Consider the following 25286-nt stretch of genomic DNA (forward strand, 5'->3'; position numbering starts at 1 on the left):
GATTAATAACACTTTGCATGTAGTATGTAGGAAATACAGAGAGACAAGTTTACATTCCATTATTTGATAAGAACAGTTGTATGACTTCTTCATACAACAGTTCACATTCACAAACAAGTTCCCCACAATTCTCGCTACCTGCAATACAATTCTACACATCACTGTGGAGTCAAATGGAACGAAGTCACGCGACAATGCGTTCTAATGTCGACAACTACACTTCAAGGTCGGCTATGCTAATACACAGGAATGTTTCTTTCCCATTTTCAGTTGTACACATCTCTTGTAATTTTGCTCTGGAAAGATACTACATACATATTTAAATTTCCCACCTCAATAATTACATGAGCTTAAAACTTGCCTTTATCTTATTTGTTACAAATTAAACTGTTTGGAAGAAACATTCACGTGTATTAACATAGGCGACCAGAAGTGTAGGTGTCGACAAATGCAAGCGCAGTCGCGAGACTGCATTCCATTTGACTCCTTAGCAATGCATAGAATTGTATTGCAGACAGAGAGAATTAATGTACATGCAAAGAGACCATAACACTGTCCTTACCAAATTATGAAATATTACACAAGTCTCTGCTGTTCCACCATGCTGTGCCAAGTGTTTTTAATCCAATTCAATTGTTTACTTTTCCTGATTATAACCACCCAGCAGTCTGGGATTGTAAATTATAAAAAAATACTAGTAATGATTTCAGTTGTCATGAGTATCAGAACTGAGAATTTAGTGGAACCCATGGGTGTTAAGAAAACTTTTCTTATACACATACCCTCGGGAACATGTGTCAAAAACAGTAACTAACCTAGGGGAACACATGGGTGTCAAAAACATAAATAACCTAGGGGAACACATGGGATGTCAAAAACTAACCCGATGGGAACACATAAGGGAACACATGAGTACCAAAACATAACTAACCTTGGGGGACACATAAGGGAACACATGAGTACAAAACATAACTAACCTAGGGGAACACATGGGTGTCAAAATATTAACTAACCTAGGGGAATACATAAGGGACCCCATGGGTGTCAAAAACATAACTAACCTAGGGAACACATGGGTGTCCAAAAAATGCAGAACTGAGAGTATCAAATTTGGTCAACATAATGTATACATTATTTTAAAATGTGTTCAAAAAATGGGAAGGAAACTACTGTTTTTTTATAGCGCAGGAAGCTACAAACTGTTCGTACTCAAGGTTCGGGTTGATTGTGTGGCGCCATGGGGATTACAGAGGATTATGTCTTGATCTCGAGCATAATGTATGCTGAACGTTACTTGAATAACTCAGTCACAATACAGCACACGTATTTATCACACTTCGATATAATCCACCGTCTGTGTTCCACTTTTGAGTGATTTAATCCCAAAAAAACTAACAGGAAGCTTGTCGGGCGGTGAGAAACAGCTTTTTCTTCGCATCATTCCCGACCCCGAACTTCAGTTTTCGAAAATGAACGTAAACAAAAACAACTCACGTGTTTGACGTTTGTTGGGGTGATTTATCGCACACACAGAACTAACTGCGGACTACAATAACTGTAGCGGTTTCGCTACGTCACTCCTGGTCCCCCGCAATTTTTCTAAATTATGCTTGCACGTTTTCTGTATATTCCTATAAATCTCGCTAGTCTAACACAAAAAGGTCGCTCGAACCTCCGAAAGTTACCCATAACCATGAACCCGGGATCATGATCGACCAACGTAAACACACATTGTCAATGACGATTCACAGACCTAGCGCAGTGGTGTACTGTGTGCACTATGCGAGGCCACAAAAAGCAGCGAGGATATCGTCATTACCAATTTACTTACAGGCGGCCCCCACACAAGGAGCTCTGAATACTAGGAACTTCGCGAGCACTCACTTATACGGGAATTGTACTGTCTATGTACACACCGATGTGTGGTTACTTACCGGTATATAATCTGCTTGTGGTGCATACACCCGCCTGGGTTTCGAGGTCAGATTGCTGGGGTCGAATCTTATCACCGATGAAAACGTCAATAGCGTAGATCTTGCGCACTACCTACACGGAATCTGCAGTTTTGTTGTCATCGACGAAGTATCCACGTACACAGAATTTCCCGTATTTCAGCACAGACCGCGATTTCATGGACCAGTGGCTTGTATCAAAACAGGTACATCTTTCACGGACGACGGTGGCTTGCCTCGTACATCACGTTTGTCGACACAAAGGAATAGGGTCAAAGGTCATTATGTGATGCGCATCGTGAGAGTACCGTTGGTGGCGCACTACTAATAGTTTCGAGAAAGATAAAGACGATATATATGGTTCGGCAATCATGCACTTAAATTAAGAAAAATGCTAATTTACATAAATTTGCATGTAATTTACATAATATATATTTAAGCATACGCAATTAAATATCATATGTAAGGTCAGAAAAAATATAAAATGCTGGTCAACGGGTAACCTAACCCATCACATTGGGTAAGTAGGTCGATTTCATTTTTTCACAATGCTTGACAAGGATAAAAACAAACCTTATATAATGACAGCAAAATATTTCAGGTCGAGTTTAGATAGAACTTATTCAGTCACCTTGATACTATCTCATGCAATGTTTCTGCATAGCTACAGTTAGGAAATGTACACAATTTACGGTTAAACAAATGGTGTAGTTCCTCTCACCCTCTATTCTCAAAAAATGTTAAGCACCGCCAATTGAAACTCGAGCATTATTTTAGCCACCCCTTCTATCACCTATACTACAGTGGAGATATAAAATCATATGGTACAATGATGCATTGGAAGGAGACAATTCCAAAGGTGAAAAAAAATTGAAAATAAGACAGTGTAGAAGGCCATATAGAGGCATAAAATATCAAACCATAGACATACTAAAATACCATAATTGAAACAATTATGCTATGTATTACATATTATCTGGAAGTGTATTTTGTTGTGGCAAAGCTGAAATATATTATGCGGATGTGCACATGGTAAATGACTTCTCCTGAAGTTTAATTTCGTTCCAAAAAATCCTGAATAAAACATTGCAAAACTTTCAGACTTTTGATGGCCCAATGGTCATAAACTTTTGTTCAATTCTTTTTAGTGCACATTGGATATTTAATCTCAATTCATAGTGCTTGTATGCAACATCGGAGCCAAGTAAACCACTGTATAAGATATTATATTATTTGGAATAGACTCAAATGTATATTGTTACATGTACTATTCAGAAAATATAAAGAAATGTCCTTAATTTTGAAAAAAAAAATGCGAAGCACGCATGAGAATAGATTGCCCATCACCAGAAATATATATGGGTAGGTGGAACAGCTTTTTCGTTTTTTCTGGCCTAATGTCGTATCTTTCAAAGTAGTTGCCGAAAAGATGAAAAAAATGGATAGTACTTTCTCAAATAAGTAACACAACAAAATAATCATTTTCTTTACCAAACTTCCAAAACTGTTATGGCCTCGTTTATGTCGGAACCCAAGGTGAACTCAGTGAATTCTCCTTGCCATTATCATTATAATGGAAATTGAAGTTTGGATTTTGATGTCAAAGGTACAGCTCTGTATACAAATTCATGGCCATTCTTTCCATAGCAAATTGTCGCTTCAAAATGAATTGCGGAATAACGCTAGTGTCAGTGTGCAATGAGATAATAATATCAAACAACATTTTAACCAAAGATAACGTCGAACACAATTATTGAAAGAAATATCTTCAAATAGTGGATTTTAAATTGCGTACCTAGTTTAATAGTTTTTCAGGGCCACCAAATATTCCAAAAGGAGATCTGCCATTTTTATCAGTATGAAATGTTTTAATATAAGAAACAAGATGTAAATGAGATCAAGCGCATCTTCGGAGTCACTGCATGCAGCATAGCAGGCGACCTCACATTGAACGACTTTTTCTGTCTTTTTTTTTAGTTTCACTCGCTGACATTATAATTGCGACTTGATATCTTCAAATGAAGGAGATTTTCAAGACTACTGTTACTCGCGGAAAATGCACAGTGCATGTGCGGCACTTCTTTTGTACTTTCCCACACAAAGAATTTTTAATTTGCTGCAAAAAGTTAAATTTTTTAACTGGAAATATTTTAATTCAAATTTAAGTCAGTGTACAATAGCGATATAAGATACATATTAGCCAGGAGTCAGTGTACAGTTACTTTAGTGAACTATCCCTTTAAATCGTGCATGCTAGGAATCGTCACGTAAATAACGATTTTAATAGCATCGCTTTGTATTCAAAAAGTAGGGTTTTTTGCTTTCTTTTTTCTAAAATCTCAGGGGGGGGGGGGCTTGCCCTAGTCTTGCTGCTAGACGTTCGGGCTTTCTTTCGATGCTATAACGAAGTTCGCATGTGAGGGCTTGCCCGTTCCATCCTCGATAGCGTTGTTCGGCTGTGTGTCGTATTTTATCGGAAGAACATCCGAGGGCTAGCTGATAGACTAGTGTTGCTATGGGTTCGTTAATGGTATTCTCTTTCGATATAGCAACTTAACTTCTAGCAGGGAATTAGCTAGCAAGAGGTACTCTCAGAATCACTGCACAGGGACTAGACCAAAATATGACTACAAGATGATTTATTGTTCAGCACTGGCTCAAACACCACTTCAACACAGGTTCGGGAGATATAAAATCTACCCAACAAGTCCCAAGCTGCTATCCATCACTCCACCCACATCTCTCTATATCTAGTTACAATAGTTATCCTATCTTATAGCCCAGAAAAGGGGCGTTTCTCGATATGCAACGCATATTAATATCACAACACAATTCTTATTCTAAATCTGCATCCGGCGTCAAGAGACGTTTCAAACATCCGATTGGTTGGGAGTTTACTATATTTACATATGATCACATGATATTCAAATTATCATTGCCACGCATCAATGTTCGTTGCCATCTTAACAAATACTTTCTATAACAATATATTCTTATGACAGTCAATGCCGACTATGAATGCATACAAATTCTATTCCTTTGAAATTGTAATAAGTTTGTTTGACATTTAGCCGACATCGATGTCTCCAGACATCCAGTCTCTTCTTTGAAAGCTAATCTAATGGTTCCCTCTGTTTCAAGCCCAGCACTCTAACTTGAACTTGATACTATAACTAACAAAAGCTATAATAACATTACCGGAGATTAGGTTTTAGATACTTATTGTTCTCGCTACTAATAGCATTTTCCATTGTTTCTTCTAATTGTATTCTTTTGTTATTCACGTGTCTTTGTACTTGATTGGAATGTTCCCTTTTGTAGTTATAATTGTGTCTTGGTTTTGCTAAAGTGCTTGGCCAAAAACAATAGGATCCATTATATCGATACATTTGTACTTCTGTATTAGAATTTCGCCTGTTTCCAAATTTATCAACCTAAAATCAGTTAATATCTTTTACTATATTTTCATATAAAAAATGTATGTAACACTAGGCTTGCCCCTGCAGGCTACAGTACTGGAATCTAACCTTGTGTTGGGCCGGGGTCGGGCCCGGGGTCATGATCATTATGGACAACTTATCATAACAATAACAAGTCACGTGATTAAAACAAAACGTCGTCATGGGATTAACATGTCACGTGACTTATCTTTTCTAAACCTATTGATATGTTGTGGGAATGTTGTGTATCTGTTTTGTAGCACCAATCGTCTAGAACAGCCGTTTTATGTAAGGACATTTTAACACAAGGTAAGACAAGGCAATTAATTCCTTTCATTTTAATCCCTAGCATCTGGGCATTTTTGTTTTGTTTTGTTAAGAGTATTTCTAATTACAGAAAAACAAATCCCCAAACAGGCAATGATCGTTGGTCTTACTGGGCATCATACTGACAGTATAATTACTCCAAATCCAAGATCATACATTGCAGAAAACCTATTACAAACATAGTAAAATAAGTAAAATTATACTAAAATGATAAAATAATAATCATAATTGATAATTTTTATTCATCAATTATCATTTATTTTATACTGTATAAATGAAATCGGGTTTTTCATGGCCGAGTCTGCTCAGATGCGCCAGTCACAAGAACGTCGTGCTGGTGACAGGCGTGACTTTTGACGTCACTTATGACGTGTTTCGGCGTCAAACACACGTTCTTTAACTACCTGTGAATAGCTGATTGCTCAAACATTATACCAGTTCTCAAAATTGTTAACTTACGTGTGATAGCTCGTGTTTTTTTTTCTCCAACAACCGGGCGTACACACGTGTACACCGTCACAAGTTATGGCCGTATGTATATGGCTGAGAATGACTCGCTTCTGGGGTAAATTACCTCTTACATCCGGGTACTCGGGATTGTCGACGTACAGAAACCAAGATAGAAATTTGATTTCAGGGAAAGGATTAACTTTTTTTATTGTGTGTCTTCAACGAAACACCAACAACGTAGCAATGCCTAATACATGAGCAGGAATATGGAACGTAGCCCATATTCGAATCAAAACACGAACACCAACTGCGTAGAGCAAGAGCTTCGAATCCAAACCAGAAAGTATACTATGTAATGTCGAGAACGGCACGCGTACCGTATTAAAAGATTAAACCAAAGTCTCCACCCGTAGATGAATAATAGATGACTTGACACCTTTATCGCGGGAAACAAACACGTTTCTATCTGTAGCATTTCATGACCCTCCTAAAATACCCGATTTTCTTCATGTCTGTAGCAAAGCAACGTACACAACCAAATGGCAAGGATTGAGTAACATATTTGCAAGTCACAGAAAACAGCTGTTGCAATGTCTGTCGAATTTGAAAGCTTTTGTCGGGCGGAAGGAGTCCAATTGTGTTAATTAGCATTTTTCTACGTTCTTTATTTTGTATACTGTGTGAAGTTCAAAGCTATTTAACTTTGCGTCAGAACGTCCCAGCTGCGTCAAATTTGGAGACAATATTACTCGGAGACAGTGTGTCGAAAAAACGTTCCTCCGGATTGTTTAGTTTTTGAGGGAATCAAGAGATATTGCGTTGAGAAGTGTGAAAAGCGGTAATTTATGCAAAAAACACAAAAATACAACTTTGGATGATTATAACAAGACAATGAGCGACAAAATAAAAAATCCGGAGGAACGTTTTTTTGTTTACGTACATAGCTTTCATTTGAAGTCGAAAAGAGGACTATATTCAACTGTTTGTAAAAGTTAAATAGCTTTAAGTGAAAATCGTCAAAAAAACACAGTTTTTGGGTACAGATCAATAATATGGTTAAAAATGTAAAAAAATCACCACAGAAACCACAACTTCATACAAAGACTCGACATAATTAATGAAAAAAATGGTATATTTATCTTGTCTTTACTGTGAAATGTGATGGAGGAAAAATGAGCTAACGAACCTGCATCTCAACCTTAATACATTTCTTTGCTATATACATGACTTACGTAGAAGTGTGCAACGGGTAAAGGTAATTAATCTATACTGAAAAACCTAAAGTTTTTTTTGTCGCATCAATAACATGCATTACTGTGAAACTGGCCAGAATATTGAAATAAGGTGGTACACTATACTGTCAGCGCTTGGAGTATTTATACATGTACAAGGTCAGGGTTCTACTTCCATGGTCAGCGCATGGAAGTAAGGCTCGTGGTCAGCGTGAGAAAAATAGCTTTTTGGGGAACAATAGGTTGAAACGTAACGTTATGTAACCCTCAGACCACAGTGGTCTGAGTGTAACCCCAGTCCCGTCTTGTAAGTTTCACGCTTGCTCACGATTTAGACATGTTTTGAAAGTTCTAGTGTATCCAGGATACGACGGCAATCATTTTCCGTTAAAAAAAAAAAACTTATCTCCTAAGAAATCCAGTGAAGGCTGGCCTTAATTTCATATTATGGGTTCCTGAGAGTGCAGCCAAACTGAATGACACTCTCCTTACTTAGAGCATGGCAAATGTATCAAACCCAGACGAAAGTTTGAAGACCGACCGAAACGGTAAGGATGTCTTCAGTAATTACAACAAGGGTTCAAGAGAAGTCAGTCCAGTTTGTTACATAACATGACTTTCACACGCGAGAACTGAGTTGTATAAAGTGGCTCATTAGCTCTCAAAAGACAGTACCCATGTTAGACCAAAGAGCGAACCCGACCTTGTTACCTACAAGAAGTTATTACTATACTGAAAAGAGTACCGGTAATAATCACTGCACAAGGACACGACCACAATAAGACTTCAAAACTCAATTTTCCTCGTATGGCTTCTATTGTCGTAAACCAACCAATATACAAGTTTGAACACAAAGCACGAAATTCCAAAGCAAGATACAATGAAACATGAATAACCAAAGAAAACAACTTTATGAAACAATGGAGAAAGGTATTTTTAGCAAGAATGTTTGAAAAGCCTCATGACGCCGGATGCAGATTTAGAATAAGGATTGTGTTTTGATTTTGATTTGCTTTGCATATCGACAAACGCCCTTTTTCTGGGCTATAGTAAATTAGTTTATTATAGTGACACGAGGTCTTACATAATGTAAAGTTACATTTCTAAACAATATTTCAAGAATGTGAAAATCAAACCTCCCAGCCCAATGGACTTATATGTCTCATTAAACAAGAACTTAACGAAAATTACAATAAAGAAGTCAAAGATTAAATAAATGATTCATACATAACTAGCTTGGTCTGTACAGACTGTCTTTCCTCCTAAGGAAGGCCCTTTCTATAACAAACCGCAGTACTTTTCACAATAGTGTCCTTAAATAATAAATTCAACTTATTCTGTTTGTCCGTCAGCACTAAATTCAGGTTCTGAAAACCGTGACAAATACAAAATTCAAAGGTCGCCATAGAAATCACATTGAAGTAGGAAATGATCTTCGTTTTCTATAGACCCACTTTGACAGAACTTACATACTCTCTGTTCAATGGCCTCATGCCCATATCTGCCTGTTTCAATCCTAATTGGCAAAACTCATGCACGAAACTGTGCAAGTAAAGAACGTTGACCATGAGTCGGGTCCAATAGTACATATTTTTTCAGTTTATACTCATCTTTGAAAAGAACATAAATGTGCAATTTAGATTTTTGTCTGACATTTTCTTGCCATTCTACTTCAAGGGTAGACAACAGCTGACTATTTACAGTGGATGTGTCAATGTACGACGGATTATCAATACCGATATTCATCAAAAATTGTACACATCTCTGAAGACCAGTTGTGGCTGTTCAAAGCATAGTCCCAGAGGAAATTTTTCTTTGTCAACCTATTTTCGTCAAGCAATACTACTCTATTCCAGAATCTGACCATATTAAAGTGGCCATATGGATGAAATTTTGGTATCTATTTTGGATTTTTATTTGATAAAACAGCTTCACTATGTTTTTCTATTTGAAAAAATAAAGCGAAAGAACATGTACCAAGTTTATGGGTACTGTCTTTTGAGAGCTAATGAGCCACTTTATACATATCGGTTCTCTTGCTTTGTGACATGTGTACTATGTATGTATAATATGAACGTCTGTAAGTATATGCGAATGAGACCTTGTAAATTATAAATCTGTCTGTCCGTCTGTCTGTCCATCCGTCCGTTTATGTACATATACCAGCTTATGTTATATTTTAAAAATGCGTTTTTCTGTTTTCTTATATTTTAGCGATATACATTTCACTACATACGCCTTGTATGTGAGCTCTTTCATATTTGATTAATTTGTTTGTTTTTCAGGTTTATTTATGCTGTCTTCCCTATCACTGCGATGGAATGTATGAAAATAATATTCGTAGGTCTGGTCTTGTCCAGCATTATAATGACATTCCTATATACAGAAAGGATGCTTTACACAGCTAGCTATTCATCATCGTCAACTCATCTAATCCACCAAATGTAAGATAACAGTGAAATATTACAGTGGTAGTATAACAACTATAGGTGTGGTGGTTTTTGACACTCTTTGTCTGTCTTTCTGTCTGTCTGTCTGTCTGTCTGTCTGTCTGTCTGTCTGTCTGTCTGTCTCTCTCTCTCTGTCTCTGTCTCTCTGTCTCAGTCTCCATCCTCCTGTCTATGTCTGTCTGTATGTATGTATGTATGTATGTATGTATGTATGTATGTATGTATGTATGTATGTATGTATGTATGTATGTATGCATGCATGCATGTATGCATGTATGCATGTATGTATGTATGTATGTATGTTTGTCAATCTGTCTGTCTCAGTGTAGGAAAATGGACAAATTCTAGTAAAATCTCTTGCTGTGGAAAGGGTGAACAGCGCATAATCCATCACACACTAACGGGCAGTACTTTGTTACTTTGTATAATGCATTATAACTCAATTGTGTCACGTGTCTGTAAGTGTCCAATAGGATAGAGACGTGGAGGCTTTCGCCCTATGTCTGTCTAGGGATGGAAAAGAAGGACATTTTGGTTTTCTGTGTTATGATCACTTAAATTTGTGGGCATACGCTACAAAGCAAGACTAATAGGACGCTGCGTTGGCGAGTGTGAAGTTATACACAATAGTATGGTGTTACTAGACACAGAATACCTTGTTGTTTTTACTATCATTCTAACACTAAAGCCGACATTTAATTCTGACATTTAAAAAAAACAGAACTGATGTGATGTCAAGGCTAACGCGTCATTATAGCAATATTTGCTACAAAGTATAATTCTTTCTATAAGGCTGCAGAGTATTGTTTTCTTTTCCCCTTTTAGATATTAATTTCCATTTTTTTTCAATATTTTTCCCAAACTGACAACATCTCTACCTCCAGTTTAAGTACGGTTGGACCCTACAGTACAGTTGATCCGTACAATGCCTATCTTAGCACCGGTCTTGCAGAATTACGGTAAGTTTTGTTTTCAAGTTATCAGTTGTAATAGTCGTTTTAATGTTTGTTTGTATTTATATTTATTTATTTCGTATTTATTTATTTATTTATTTATTTATTTATGTATTTGTTTATTTGCGCGTTTTCTTGTTTGTTTGTTTGTTTGTTTGTTTGTTTTACTATTGCTTTCTCTACGCGTGCATATTAAGTTATTACATAACGTTACAAATGTCTTCTGGCGTTGTTAAAACAGTTGAATTGCGTAGTTGGGATTTTTTTTTTAAATGATACGTGTGAACAGTTACGTCATCAGACTGTTTTATTAATTATATAATCATACCAGGTTTTAGTTCAGTTAATAGGGAACTTGCAATCCAGAATGAGCATGCTCAGACGCAAAGGACTATGGGATCGTCTGTGGTTAATGTAATACCTAATCTGGAGCTACCGATAAAATAAACCCTACACAATGATCAGGGTTACTATGAATTGATTATTTGTGGTGAAAAACAATGTAACATTAGTGTTTATAATATACTATTTGATTAGTATTTATTATGACATTTCCCATGATGCAACATTCAACATGGCGGGTTTGCAAGTTCCCTATTGCAAATGGTGGCTAACTGTGCTCCAGTAAGTACAATACTGCGAGTACTCTAGAAATATGCAGAATAAACTCGGGTTATTCCCCTTTAACCTATTCTTAATTAAAAATGAATGGTTGCCATGGAAATAGTCTAAATGATATCAATTTAAGCCATTTTTTAAAATCCAATATGGCTGCTGAATACAATATTAGTTTTATGGGGCAATTAAAGGATTGTAAGTTTCCTTGAAAACATGTTTTAAAACAGAGAATACCAAATTTCTTTTTATTTATTCAAATGGTCCAGGAATTAACTTTCACATGCCAAGTTTGAAAAAAACTCTAAAAACTTTGGGTTTTTTTCCGGAAAACTAGACCCTATGTTTTTATTTTACCGTAAAGCGATAAAAAGTACCGTAACGTTATCTACATAATTAGTTGTGGCATGGGATCAGAGACTCTTAAACTCCAAGATGTATAGAGACCAACTTTATTAACATAGGTCTTTGGTTAACAAATTTAACTCTCTTCTTGTTTTCTTCTAGGAGTAACGTTTCCAAGGTTTTTGGTCTTGAAACATCACTGGCAATTTACAAAGATCACATTACACCTCAGGAGATGAAGTTTGATCAAATGTACTGGCCTAATGGGACGCCACCAAGCGGTAATGCCTTCTGGGAAGGTTACAGTGATACGTTTTACACTATTAAACCACAGAGTAATTGCGCTGTCGTTGGCAGTAGTGGTATTCTGACGGACAGTCGCTGTGGGAAAGAAATCGACTCACATGATTTTGTTATGAGAATGAACTTACCTCCTTTGAAAGGATATGAAAAAGACATTGGTCGCAAAGTCAACCTTACGGCTGTCAACTTCTCCTGTCTTAGATATTTTAAGAGATATCTGGACGGCTTGAGGAAAACGCCTCCAAAGTATTCCGACAAGAAAAGATACTTCACTGCTCTTCAAAATCTGCACGATTCAATTGTTTGGTTCCCGTTTAATATGACATTTGATGATGAGATATCGACCCTTACATTCATGGTCAACGAGACATTACTTAAGCGAAACTTCACCTACAGGGTTGCATATGCAAGAAGTCCAGTATGGCCTCACTATATGAACAGGTAGGTGACGTAAAGTGGTACATGAGGTTAGCTAAGGGGGCAGTAAATGTAATAGTGTCGTGGATCGAGTAAATTGGGGTGTAAAAGTCGTGTGAGGGAAACAAAGTGACGTAAATTGACAATTAATCTCGCACATGACCAGCTGCTACGTGTACTGACGGACGGACAGATGGAGGGAGGGAGGGATGGATGAAGGAAGGAAGGAAGGAATGGCATCCTCATGTGAATCAATGGCTGGTTGGGGTGGATGGATGGGCGGATGCAGATCGATGGATGGATGGGGATATCATATTCCAATGTGAATTTCATAGAATTGTTCTTGTATTTAACCGTTCTAGGGAATGCAATAAACACTAAAGTGTTATACATCACAACAATCACTTATAAACACTTAGTTCAACGTAGAAAAGGAAGATGATGCAAAATCGTAATCAGTTATTTGTATAATACAGCAAAATAACCCCACTCCCCTCCCCATTTTTATATTCAGCTAATGCCTCCTAAAAATCTTACATTTCTCTCTTGTCTTTCCAGATTTTGGAACACAACTGGTAGTAGCCAAGGAATGATAATGCTCACCATAGCAACGTTATTTTGCAGCAAAATTGATTTGTACGGTTTTTGGCCATTTCATGAAGATAGTATGGGGAAAAACATCAATCACCACTATTATGAATTTTTTCCTTATAAAAAAAACGTTATACCGAATGATTTCAAAATCTTGCAAGAATTGAATAACAAGGGAGCAGTAAACCTTATCACTGATAAATGTTCTAGTGACAATATAACTACAAGCCTGTAAGGTACACCGTGGCGGGGCGCCCTCACACATTGGTTAACCTCGCCGGTGAGGGCGGAACGACACGCTACATCTTACAGGCGATATAATAACTACGAACAGTGCTATATTTAGTAGACTGGAACCAGACATTGTGAGAGAATTTCTATGTCGGTGTACATGAACACCTCACAATGTACCCAAGGTAGGCGGAACAAGTTTGACAGATGTACGGATGGCACATTGGTCAATTCCTAACAACGGTAGGCGGAACCACTGTGACTGACAGGAACAGGTGGGACTCATTAGCCAATTAGCAGTCAGTCAGACAGTCTCCTAACAACGGTAGGCGGAACCATTGTGACTGACAGATAGAAGTGGGACTCACTAGCCAATCAGAAGTTAGTCATACACTAGGCTGAACCATTATGATTGACTAAAAGCTTGCAAAGGGGCTCATCAGCCAATCAGAAGTCAGAAATTTGCATAACAATAGGACCGTGTAAAAAAGGTTACCAGCTGATGTTGGGTGACCTAAATCACTACGCAGTGATGTTTGCCCTTTTCTGAATTATTACGTTTGGTGTACATATGTAATAATAACCGAACACCACGACTTTGCAATGGACGGTAGGGCATACAGAAGTTATTTTCACGCTTGATTCGGTTTATTTTGCCGCCGTATTTTCACGACCGATTGTAAGTGAAAATACGGCGACATAATAAACCGAATCAGTCGTGAAAATAACTTCTGTATGTCCTGCCATCCATTGCGAGGGCGTTGGGGTTCCGTCATTGCGTGACACGCTTGAACTTTTGTATTGTGTGTCAAAAAAGAATCTGACTAATGGCGAGACTGATAATTATCCAAGATAATTGTAGATACAACTAAAATGGTGTAGGCTTGGTGATTCACTCATGTAAGAGGACATTTATTACACATCTTCAAACAACATAATGCATGAGGATGCAATTAACATAGGTGTCGCGGGGGATGTAGCAGTAGTAAAGCTGAAATGTTGGATACCAGTTAGAAAATAAACAATTGCAGTCATTGTGCGAAAGAATAGCAATGCTTATCAGAGTTCAATGTGATTGGGTAAAGGATCCTGCTGTGTTTATTGTGTCTCTGTTATTGTTAGTCTAGAGTTGAAATATGTCTATCTCTGTGTTAAAATAAAACAGAATGTCTCATAAGTGAGACATCAAGCCTGTATTATTTTAGCTATAATGCCCAGTGAGTCAGAAAATGTCACTTTACCTCTCTCGATCTCGCAACATTGTTAAAACAAAGAGAACTTACATTATTAAAATTGTTTCTGAACCGACATATATACACTCAGAATTTATGGTATGTTACTCATTTTAATACCTCAGCTTATGTTACAAGTACCCCTATCAACCAGTCTGGCTGCTGTTCCTCCTTTAGCTGTCTATTGTTATTAATATCTAATAGGCCATTCCAGACTGCAAACAGGAACTGAGAATACAGCGCCCTCACTCAAATTAGGGGTATCACCAACTTGCAATTCTTTGCTCTATAAAAACTTTCGTTCTAGTAAAAGTATCAATGTTTTTGAAGTTGCAGTTTTCTTCTCTTTAGAATTAAGTTTTGTTTGTTTGTCTTTTGTCCCTTTGTATTCAGTAGAAATGTGAATTGGGGATGTATTTCGTGTTTAGATATCGAGAAAGCAGCAATGCTGTATGATTAACCAAGTAACCTATGCTATATATACCCCAAGGTACGCACAGACAGGAAGTGGAGTAGTCTAGAGTTCTAAACTGGTACAGTATTACGTATCATTACTAATACCAGTCTAGTCAAGACGGCTGTTCAAACATATATATCTGTGGAGCTGTGCTCCCCCCACTACTATGTTCATATAAACACGATGATGTCGTCGCGTCTCCACCTGATTTTAGTTTAAAGAGATTGGAGTCCTGGTTTGACATTTGCGTATCAGTGCAGTCCTAGAAACGTCAGAAAGGTTATAAACGTTTCTGTATCAAATGAATATTAATGAGCGATGACGACAGCCTGTCAGTTTGTGATGGATTACTACTGACATGCGCCCTTTGCACTTCGTTCACTACAGGAGAGCACCACAATTTAACACCTTTCATAACCGTCTTGACTAGACTGGTATTAGCAATGAAGTTTTTAATATGTAATACTGTACCAGTTTAGAACTCTAGACTAGAATTAGAGCGCCACCATGGAAAATTTTGGCAAGGCCTAACAGTAGCCACAGACACTAATGTTTTTGGTTTGTTGAATAACCAGCAACGCATTTCATTGGCTTGATTTTGAGGAGGGCGTGTTCCAATCGAATGATACAGTCCTAAAACATCAAGGATACAAAAAACCCCACCAGTTTCATTAGAGTACTACTAGTTTCTACAGGTATGGCCAGCGAAAAATCAGCATGAAACAACACATTTCAAGTCCTTATTTGTAACTCACTAAATGGCAAAATGACTGATAAATGTGTAAAATGATAACACACTTTTTTAAACATTTTGTAGTTGTTGCTTTTTGGTCTTATTGTTTCGCATTCATTTTTCAAGAAGAAAGCTATGATAGAATTGTTTTATAAACTTAAAAAAGTAGGTTGCTATGATAGAATTGTTTTATAAATTAAAAAAAGTAGGTTGCTATGATAAAATTGTTTTATAAATTAAAAAAGTAGGTTGCTATGATAAAATTGTATTATAAATTTAAAAAAGTAGGTTGCTGTGATAAAATTATTTTATAAATTAAAAAAAGTAGGTTGCTATGATAAAATTGTTTTATAAATTAAAAAAGTAGGAAGCTATGATAAAATTGTTTCATAAACTTAAAAAAGTAGGAAGCTATGATAAAATTGTTTTATAAATTAAAATAGTAGGTTGCTGTGATAAAATTGTTTTATAGATTAAAATAGTAGGTTGCTATGATAAAATTGTTTTATGAATTAAAAAAGTAGGTTGCTATGATAAAATTGTTTTATAAATTAAAAAAGTAGGTTGCTGTGATAAAATTGTTTTATAAATTTAAAAAAGTAGGAAGCTATGATAAAATTGTTTTATAAATTAAAAAAGTAGGTTGCTATGATAAAATTGTTTTATAAATTAAAAAAGTAGGTTGCTATGATAAAATTGTTTTATAAATTAAAAAAGTAGGTTGCTGTGATAAAATTGTTTTATAAATTAAAAAAGTAGGAAGCTATGATAAAATTGTTTTATAGATTAAAAAAGTAGGTTGCTATGATAAAATTATTTTATAAATTATAAAAGTAGGTTGCTATGATAAAATTGTTTTATAAATTAAAAAAGTAGGTTGCTATGATAAAATTGTTTTATAAACTTAAAAAAGTAGGTTGCTGTGATAAAATTGTTTTATAAATTAAAAAAGTAGGTTGCTATGATAAAATTGTTTTATAAATTAAAAAAGTAGGTTGCTGTGATAAAATCGTTTTATAAATTTAAAAAAGTAGGAAGCTATGATAAAATTGTTTTATAAATTAAAAAAGTAGGTTGCTGTGATAAAATTGTTTTATAAATTAAAAAAGTAGGAAGCTATGATAAAATTGTTTTATAGATTAAAAAAGTAGGTTGCTGTGATAAAATTATTTTATAAATTATAAAAGTAGGTTGCTATGATAAAATTGTTTTATAAATTAAAAAAGTAGGTTGCTATGATAAAATTGTTTTATAAACTTAAAAAAGTAGGTTGCTGTGATAAAATTGTTTTATAAATTAAAAAAGTAGGTTGCTATGATAAAATTGTTTTATAAATTAAAAAAGTAGGTTGCTGTGATAAAATCGTTTTATAAATTTAAAAAAGTAGGAAGCTATGATAAAATTGTTTTATAAATTAAAAAAGTAGGTTGCTATGATAAAATTGTTTTATAAATTAAAAAAGTAGGTTGCTATGATAATATTGTTTTATAAATTATAAAAGTAGGTTGCTATGATAAAATTGTTTTATAAACTTAAAAAAGTAGGAAGCTATGATAAAATTGTTTTATAGATTAAAATAGTAGGTTGCTGTGATAAAATTGTTTTATAAATTAAACAAGTAGGAAGCTATGATAAAATTGTTTTATAAATTAAAAAAGTAGGTTGCTGTGATAAAATTGTTTTATAAATTAAAAAAGTAGGTTGCTGTGATAAAAGAAACATCCATATGGCCACTTCAATGAAAAAAAAAGATAATTAAATGATGGTAAAATTGTCAAATAATAATTAAATATTCAAAAATCAATTATCAAATAATAAAGTAATGATAACATCATGAAATAATGATTAAATACTTATTAAATAACAAGGACAAAACCGTACTACCCCTGGACAGAGTGGGTGGTTAGGTGGGTCACAGGTAAGGTAAAGGTGGGTATATTTGACTCGTATAATGGTCAGTGCGATAGAATGTGTTACACCTAAATCAAATATAATTTTCTATTTTCTAGGCTAGGTTTTAACTGTCTGTGGGACGAGTATTAGTCGAGATTTGTCAGGTCTGTCTGTCTGTCTGTCTGTCTATCTGTGAACATTACGTGTGGAAAGCTGCTGCATCAAACTTTATACAAGAGCTGATTAAACATCCCCTGAATAGTACATGTATGTGCCATACTTTTACTGAGTTCCAGTAATGGAAAATGGAGAATTCTTCTGAGATATATAGACAGACAGACAGGTAGGTAGGTAGGTCGGTAGACAGACAGACAGACAGACAGACAGACAGACAGACAGACAGACAGACAGACAGATAGATAGATAGATAGATAGATAGATAGACAGATAGATATATAGATATATAGATAGATAGCTAGATAGATAGACAGACAGATAGACAGACAGACAGACAAACAAACAGATAGTTAGTTAGATAGACAGACAGACAGACAGACAGACAGACAGACAGATAGATAGATAGATAGATAGATAGATAGATAGATAGATAGACAGACAGACAGACAGACAGACAGACAGACAGACAGACAGACAGATAGATAGACAGATAGATAGATAGATATATGTTTATATATAATGTCAACCATGACAAAAATTGTAGGGTCACACAACTACGATTGATGCAATGTAAAAAAAACATGACATAAAGCACATTAAAATACTACTAGAAACCCAGCACTGTATATCACATCAGAAGTAAATTTTAATCAACGTATCAACATCTCAATAGTAAATACATAACCTGTTATCATTGAAGGTGTGAACGAAGTGCGATCACCCCTATCTTGATTACCCTGTAAGTGCTCACTGGATCTGTTACAGCACGTTTCATATTAGTGTTCACCACCTCTGTTTGATGCAAGAAACTGCACATTGTACGCTTTCAGATTATAGCAAGAGTGCAATTTCGTGTACATGTGACAAAGTACTGTGAGCTAGCCACAGACATATACAAATATTGCAATAAACTGTATTCACTTAATCTTGTTATCTGGAAGTGTAACGTGTGCCAGTGTTTTATTAGTCTCTTGATGGTTGGTTCTGCCAAATAGAACTAGTGTAACACTGAGATGAATCGGGCTGTATTATGACTGTTCCTACCACAAGGGTAAGTCTTTTGTCTTCTTTATCCATACTTTTCAGACATTTGTTTAAAGGGGAAAGACACACCAGGAAATAAAGATATTTTCGTAAAACTGGGTGTTCTGGACATTACACTAGTATTTGCAACAGCAGAAACACCGAATTGAGACTCCTTTTCATCTATTTAGTTCTCTTTATAGTGGAACACTTGCCTCATGGGAATTAGCAAAAATGTATATTTGTTAGATGCACACTGAATATTCATAACTCTTAATAGCTTATTTAATTAATAGTCAATGGTATCGTTAGCATTCACATTCACATAACCATCCTCTATATGTGTATCACGGTTTTTTAGTCTCGCAAACACCTTCCTCCCTTCATGAAGACTAATGTTGCAAACTTCGCCATATTCTCTTAGACGATACTGAGCTCTTATAATTTTCCTCTTCTGAATGGCATTTTCGAGAACGATCTTCACCGTAATTGGTTTGTTTGCCCGCGATTTTTCTAGTTTGGTTGACGATAGCACTTTCACCGAATCTACAATGTCTTGGCCAAGTTGGTGTATCAGTCTTTCTACCCTAGCGTCCGTCCTTTCATTGGCATGAAACCCGAGACATCTTGCAGTTATTGTATCCCTTCATTAGCAACAATAATTTTATGAGATTAACAATCACACTCCTGTTTGCAGCCGTCACCATAGTAACCAAGTGGACATTGATTACATGTTTTGTTACTCAGCAACCCTGGTCGGCATAGACAGCCAATCCCTTTGGCACAGAACCCGCCATTAGGACAGTTACACAGTGATTTCCATGCGTCGCCATAGTAACCATTATGATCTCGAATGGAGCAATTATCACCTCTCCATCCGGGTTTACAAATACAGCCAACCATTTTATCACACACGCCGCCATTTTGACACCGGCACTGCGGTTGACAACGTTTTCTCTTCCCATGAGATTTACATCTGCATCCTTCATTACAATCGCATGACCCATTGTTCAGACACCTACATCGGTTATGGGCAGTCGGACCAGAACTGGCACATCTAGTGGCACAGTGTCTACCCCGCCACCCAGGTGAACACATACACCTTCCAGTTACACTATCACAAGTTCCATCATTTTGGCACCTACATACTTGTTGACACTCATCACCATAGTAACCATATGGGCAGCTCTCAGCGCATGTCTTCACTGTCCAGCCAGGTTGACATATGCATCCCTTTTCAGCATCACAAATTCGTCCATTCTGACAATCACAAACTTGACTACAGCTGTTACCGTAGTAACCAGCTTGGCAGGTTTCAGAACAATTTTCACCAGTCCATCCTGGTTTGCAGACACACCCTAGTACAGTATTGCAAACACTTTCATTTTCACAATGACATATTTCTTTACAACCGCTACCATGGTAACCATCTGAACACATTTCTGTACAGTTGCCACCTTCCCATCCCGGTTTACAAATACAACCTTTGATAGGGTCACAATATCCGCCATTTTGACAATTACATCTTTGTTGACATCCGTCACCATAGTAGCCATGTGAACACTGCTCAGCACATTTATTCCCTATCCAGCCTGGTGCACAAATGCATCCTACAAATCTGTCACATGACCCGTTGTTTTTACATTTACACCTCTTCTTGCAGTTTGGACCGTATCTATTCTCAATGCATGGTACTGTGCATTTTTTACCTTTCCATCCAGCACTACAGGAACATTTGCCTTTCTGCATATCACAAGAGCCAGCATTTTCACACCTGTACTTACATGTAGCTCGCCTGAAACGATTCTTACCAGAGTAGGTATCCACATCAGCCAAACCACAGTCGTTTCCATGCCAACCAGGATTACAAGTACAGTTACCATAGTGAGGATCACACGAGCCGCCATTTTTACAATCACATGTTTGGGAACAACTTGTACCATAGTGGTTCGCATCACATGCAAGCTCACAACCCTTTCCTGTCCACCCAGGTTTGCAAGGACAACTGCCATTGGTCGGTTTACATTCAGCGTTTATTGGACACGGACAGACTCTAGAACAGTCTTGCCCGAAATATCCACGTGGACATCCTGAAAGATAAACAGGCAATACATTCAAGTTTACAGGAATCATATGTTTATTGTTAGAACTTTAGATGCTGTATTTTTTAATATGGGGGTATTTTTTTCTCAATTGTTAACATAGCTCAGTATTTTCTCCATTTTGTTTTTGCTGAGTAAAAAGTTTATAAATTCAGCCTGTGCCACTTTAATGTATTTGTTTACAATTCCTGTCCTTATGGTTTATCTACATATCAGATTTACTGAATATAACACTGTGATACTTTCATACCAAAGCACACGGTTTACACAAAACACGGAGAGGTTTCGTCTTAGAACTAAATACTTCAACTTTATTACAGCCCGCCATAGTTCGGAAAAACACATGAAACTTCTAATATATCAATACGCCAGTGATAAGGCTACTAATAACTCAGTACTGGTATACATATATCATTGGGTTAACAAAAAAGTAGTTCCTAAAATCATCACAAACACACACTTTACTACTGCGAACAAAAATAACAACACCATGTCCAGATTGACATATACAATATCACAATGTATATACATGTTAATGTTATTGTACTATAAAATTAATTTGACATATAGATCGTAATCTCTTGTGATCTCATACGTCATTCAAGGAGCTAATATATTATATTCAAAGATGGTCAAAATAATTGCCTTATTAGGTATATACGAACATTCAAAAAACGTCATCACCGTGGTCTGCATACTCTTTGGAGATGTTACTTTATTTTCACAATTTCTTGAGTTAAGAACTTTTTTTTATCAAACCTAAGTTTTAATCCCAATCTGCCCTGGTGATCTGGGTCTTTAATTTATGCGGATCACGTGGTCTGCTGACTATATAAGATCATGACGTAACTGGGATGAAACTTACTTAAAAGGCATTCTCGTTGACCTTGTAGTTGACCCCAACCATCACAGCACACTAGTTCAGCTATTGATGTGGATATTCTCTGCATTGGTACATTTACAGCCCTGCAATGACAATACAATACAATATCACAATTTATGTACATGTAAATGTTAATGTACATATACAGCCCTGCGATAACAATACAATATCACAATTTATGTACATGTAAATGTTAATGTACATCTACAGCCCTGCGATAACAATACAATCACAATTTATGTACATGTAAATGTTAATGTGCATCTACAGCCCTGCGATAACAATACAATATCACAATTTATGTAAATGTTACTGCACTCTTATCCATAAAAGTTCGACAGACAGGATGACTGTAGGCAGAAATCATCTCAATCTTCCCTGGCCTTTTCCTATGTGTCCCCATTCATTCTCTAATATCGCCTTGTATCTCATTACCTCTTTCTCGATATACCCCGTAGAGCAAGTCGACAAACTGTTTTATTACCAATTCTTGTTCTTACCCGTGCTTTAAATTTTATTTACTCACCTATCACCACACACACACACACACACACACACACACACACAAGCACGTGCACACACTCATGTATGCATGCATGCATGTATGTATGTATGAATGTATGTATGTATGTATGTATGTATGTATGTATGTATGCATGCATTAATGAATTCATGAGCGCATATGCATAGATATACAGCAAACAACATTAGAATATCGTTCCGTCTTTGCTGTTATACATGGAATTACAGCCATACAATACAAGAAATATGTTTCTCTCACTACCCTAGTAGTGAAATGGTCGATATGTTGTTTCTATAAAACTCGTCATAGACAAAGTTCCCCATCTGAACATAATTTATACAACGTATGAGCTATTACCGCTGCATTTGTGCTAAAGTGTGATGCAGTGAGTTCCCATTCTTTGTTTGATAAATATTTACCTTCAAGTATTAAGCTCATTCCCATCAAATCTAGATAGAAATAATCCATTTCTAACCTACACTTTTCAACAATATCCCAGAAATGATTTTTTTTAAAGAAAGAAAGCCTGGTTTACTAATTTGCAGGAAGATTGTTCTCCATAATTATATACATACGAAATAGCAGTCCTCGAAATTTTCATCACTAGTCTAGGAACGAAAAAAAATGTTATTTTTGAATAACTCAACTGACCCTAGTTGAGTTAACCCTAGCCGCCGACCCCAAACATTTGTTAAGCATTTAAAACTAAGAGTATAGCAAATGTTTGTCTTCTCGACCTTCTGTTTTCTTTCCCGAGTGATGTCTGTAAAATATTTCACCAAACTATCATAGAAGGGGTATTCTGACCTAGATGTCGTTCACTTTTTGGTTGAATCAATATTTTTCAAAATAAAAAGGTCAAAAGAAAATACATCCCGACCTATCTACCCTATTTTCTGAGAGGCCATGTCATCAAAAACACATGAAAATTTGTTAATCACCTATCCGGTATCCGATCGATGCACTTACCTCGTACGGACACAGACATTTTGTCCTGTCGGGTTCAAATTCTGTGTCGCCGTTGCCAACGTCGCAAAAACGGCAACGGCTGTCAATACCGACAGAAGAGTTTCAACCATCATATCGAGATGAACTCTGCTTTCACCATACCACTAGTTTGATACTGACTCCCCCGAAACCTGTTTTATCTAGAAACTTATTTATATACACGATTTGTTGAAAGATTCAATATCCGTTTGATTCTGTAACATGAAACCGGTTTTTTAGTATCCATTTTCTGGATGGATATGATAAGAAATAGTCAACAGGAAACGGAAGTTGCTCGTTAAAATGAAACCACAACTATTAATCATAAATTTGCATACGCTGAGAGCGAGGCCATTGCAATAAATATATAAAGGTCATTTACCTTTACGTGTACATCTGCATCAAGCTCGTCTGCCGATAGTAGCGCTCTCCACAAACACCGATATCCAATCATGTTCATGGAAGGTAGTTAGAAAAACAATATTTGCTCAAATTCTCCTACATGGCATCAGAAATCGATTGATATCTTTGGTAGGCATAGTCCGATTGTAACAACGACACGATTTATCGGAAGCTCATTAAATTAGGGAACTAGGAAGTGACAGAAGGTGCAATTTTCGAAATGTTTGCTGAGTAAACCGGCCGGTTGAAATTTCATGTGACCGTACGCACGGTATTCAATTCTTTTTTTACTTTGAGCAATTTCTGTTCATCAGTTACAGAACTAGAAAAACTGTGTTAAACTGTGTTCTGTTGCAAATCTTGTCTGTACATGTATCTCGCGGTGAGTGGACTTGCGCGATCACAAAAATAAGTATTATTTTTCTATACAATTGGATAAAAAAGTCAGTATTATCGACATTTTATTGTATTCTGATAGAAACATACTGATACACATCTTGGGAACCAAGTGCCTGTGCGCCCCCACCCCACCCGTGCACCCCTCCATAAATTAGAATATTCGTCCTTCAGCAACATCTTATGAATATGCATGTGTACACACAGGGACCTAATTCTTAGAATTGTGGGTCAAGACGTCCATTCATATGACAGCGCATCTCTTCTTGCTTTTTTGTATCAGATGGGTAGTGCTCGAGAATACAGTGACGACCATCCATATCGTGCAGTGAATAACCGGAAGACAATTAGTACACTCCAGCATCTTTTAAAAGGTATGTGAAGAAAGCGTCCACTTCGGAACACACGTAACTAGGCGTAGCGTTAACGCACACTCTAACTTCCCAGGCCTTATACATCACACGATCACGATGGCATTAACCACGCAAACACGTGGCTACTCACCCAGGGTACTTGCCTAGCCCGACGCTTGCAGGTTTCTTGACACGGTACCAAATCGCCTTTACTTGAAAATAATGCTACAAGTTTTACCAACAAATGAGGTTAAGCTCAGACGTTTACATTCAATGATCGCTGACTTGTACCTGAGAAGTTCAACCAGTATATGGAGGGCATTCCATTTATGCAGCTGTAGTGAGGCTGAGGTCAATACCCGTTAGTATTTACTCAATCTGCGTGAGTCGATCGCACAATGACACACATGCTCAATAAGCGAACTTTGTCAGGCGTCAATATAATTACTGAACTTCATCTGTGCACTTATAAACCAAATTCCGACGGAACATTTTCACTCCCTTCAATGATAACAGCTTTTGTATTTACTACTGAGATGTTGATAAGTTGATAAAAATTTACCTCTTATGTGAGATATGGTGCTGGGTTTCGGTTAATTTTTTTTTATGTGTTTACAATCTTGTTTTTACATTACTTCGATCGTAGTGGTGTGTCCACTACATTTTTCATCATATTTAAACGTCTGATATCGCACTTGTGAATGTTCGTTTAGGGCGAGTGGGGGAGAGGGGTTTTTGACCTACACGAGCGGTGGTCGTTTGTTGAGCGTGTGCGACATTGTGCGATCGTCCCTAAGACACGTGGTGAGTGATCTCAAC

The 25286-nt window shown here is 36.5% G+C and overlaps 2 protein-coding genes across 2 annotated transcripts; one reads left to right on the forward strand and one right to left on the reverse strand.

Moving 5' to 3' along the window:
- Positions 1-9792: 9792 nt before the first annotated feature.
- Positions 9793-18991, forward strand: LOC144449993 (CMP-N-acetylneuraminate-poly-alpha-2,8-sialyltransferase-like). Its single transcript, XM_078140559.1, has 5 exons — positions 9793-9845; positions 10736-10810; positions 11927-12508; positions 13043-13149; positions 18885-18991. Exons 1-5 carry the CDS (start codon positions 9793-9795, stop codon positions 18989-18991), a joined length of 924 nt encoding a protein of 307 aa, XP_077996685.1.
- LOC144449994 (uncharacterized) lies at positions 18437-23411 on the reverse strand. The gene is made up of 3 exons (XM_078140560.1): positions 23299-23411; positions 21789-21889; positions 18437-20911 (listed from the first exon to the last, which is right to left on the reverse strand). The coding sequence occupies exons 1-3, from the start codon at positions 23409-23411 to the stop codon at positions 19494-19496; spliced, it is 1632 nt and encodes a 543-aa protein (XP_077996686.1). The 3' UTR covers positions 18437-19493.
- Positions 23412-25286: the final 1875 nt, after the last annotated feature.

Source organism: Glandiceps talaboti, chromosome 19 (genome assembly GCF_964340395.1).
Source record: "Glandiceps talaboti chromosome 19, keGlaTala1.1, whole genome shotgun sequence".
Lineage (NCBI taxonomy): Eukaryota > Metazoa > Hemichordata > Enteropneusta > Spengelidae > Glandiceps > Glandiceps talaboti.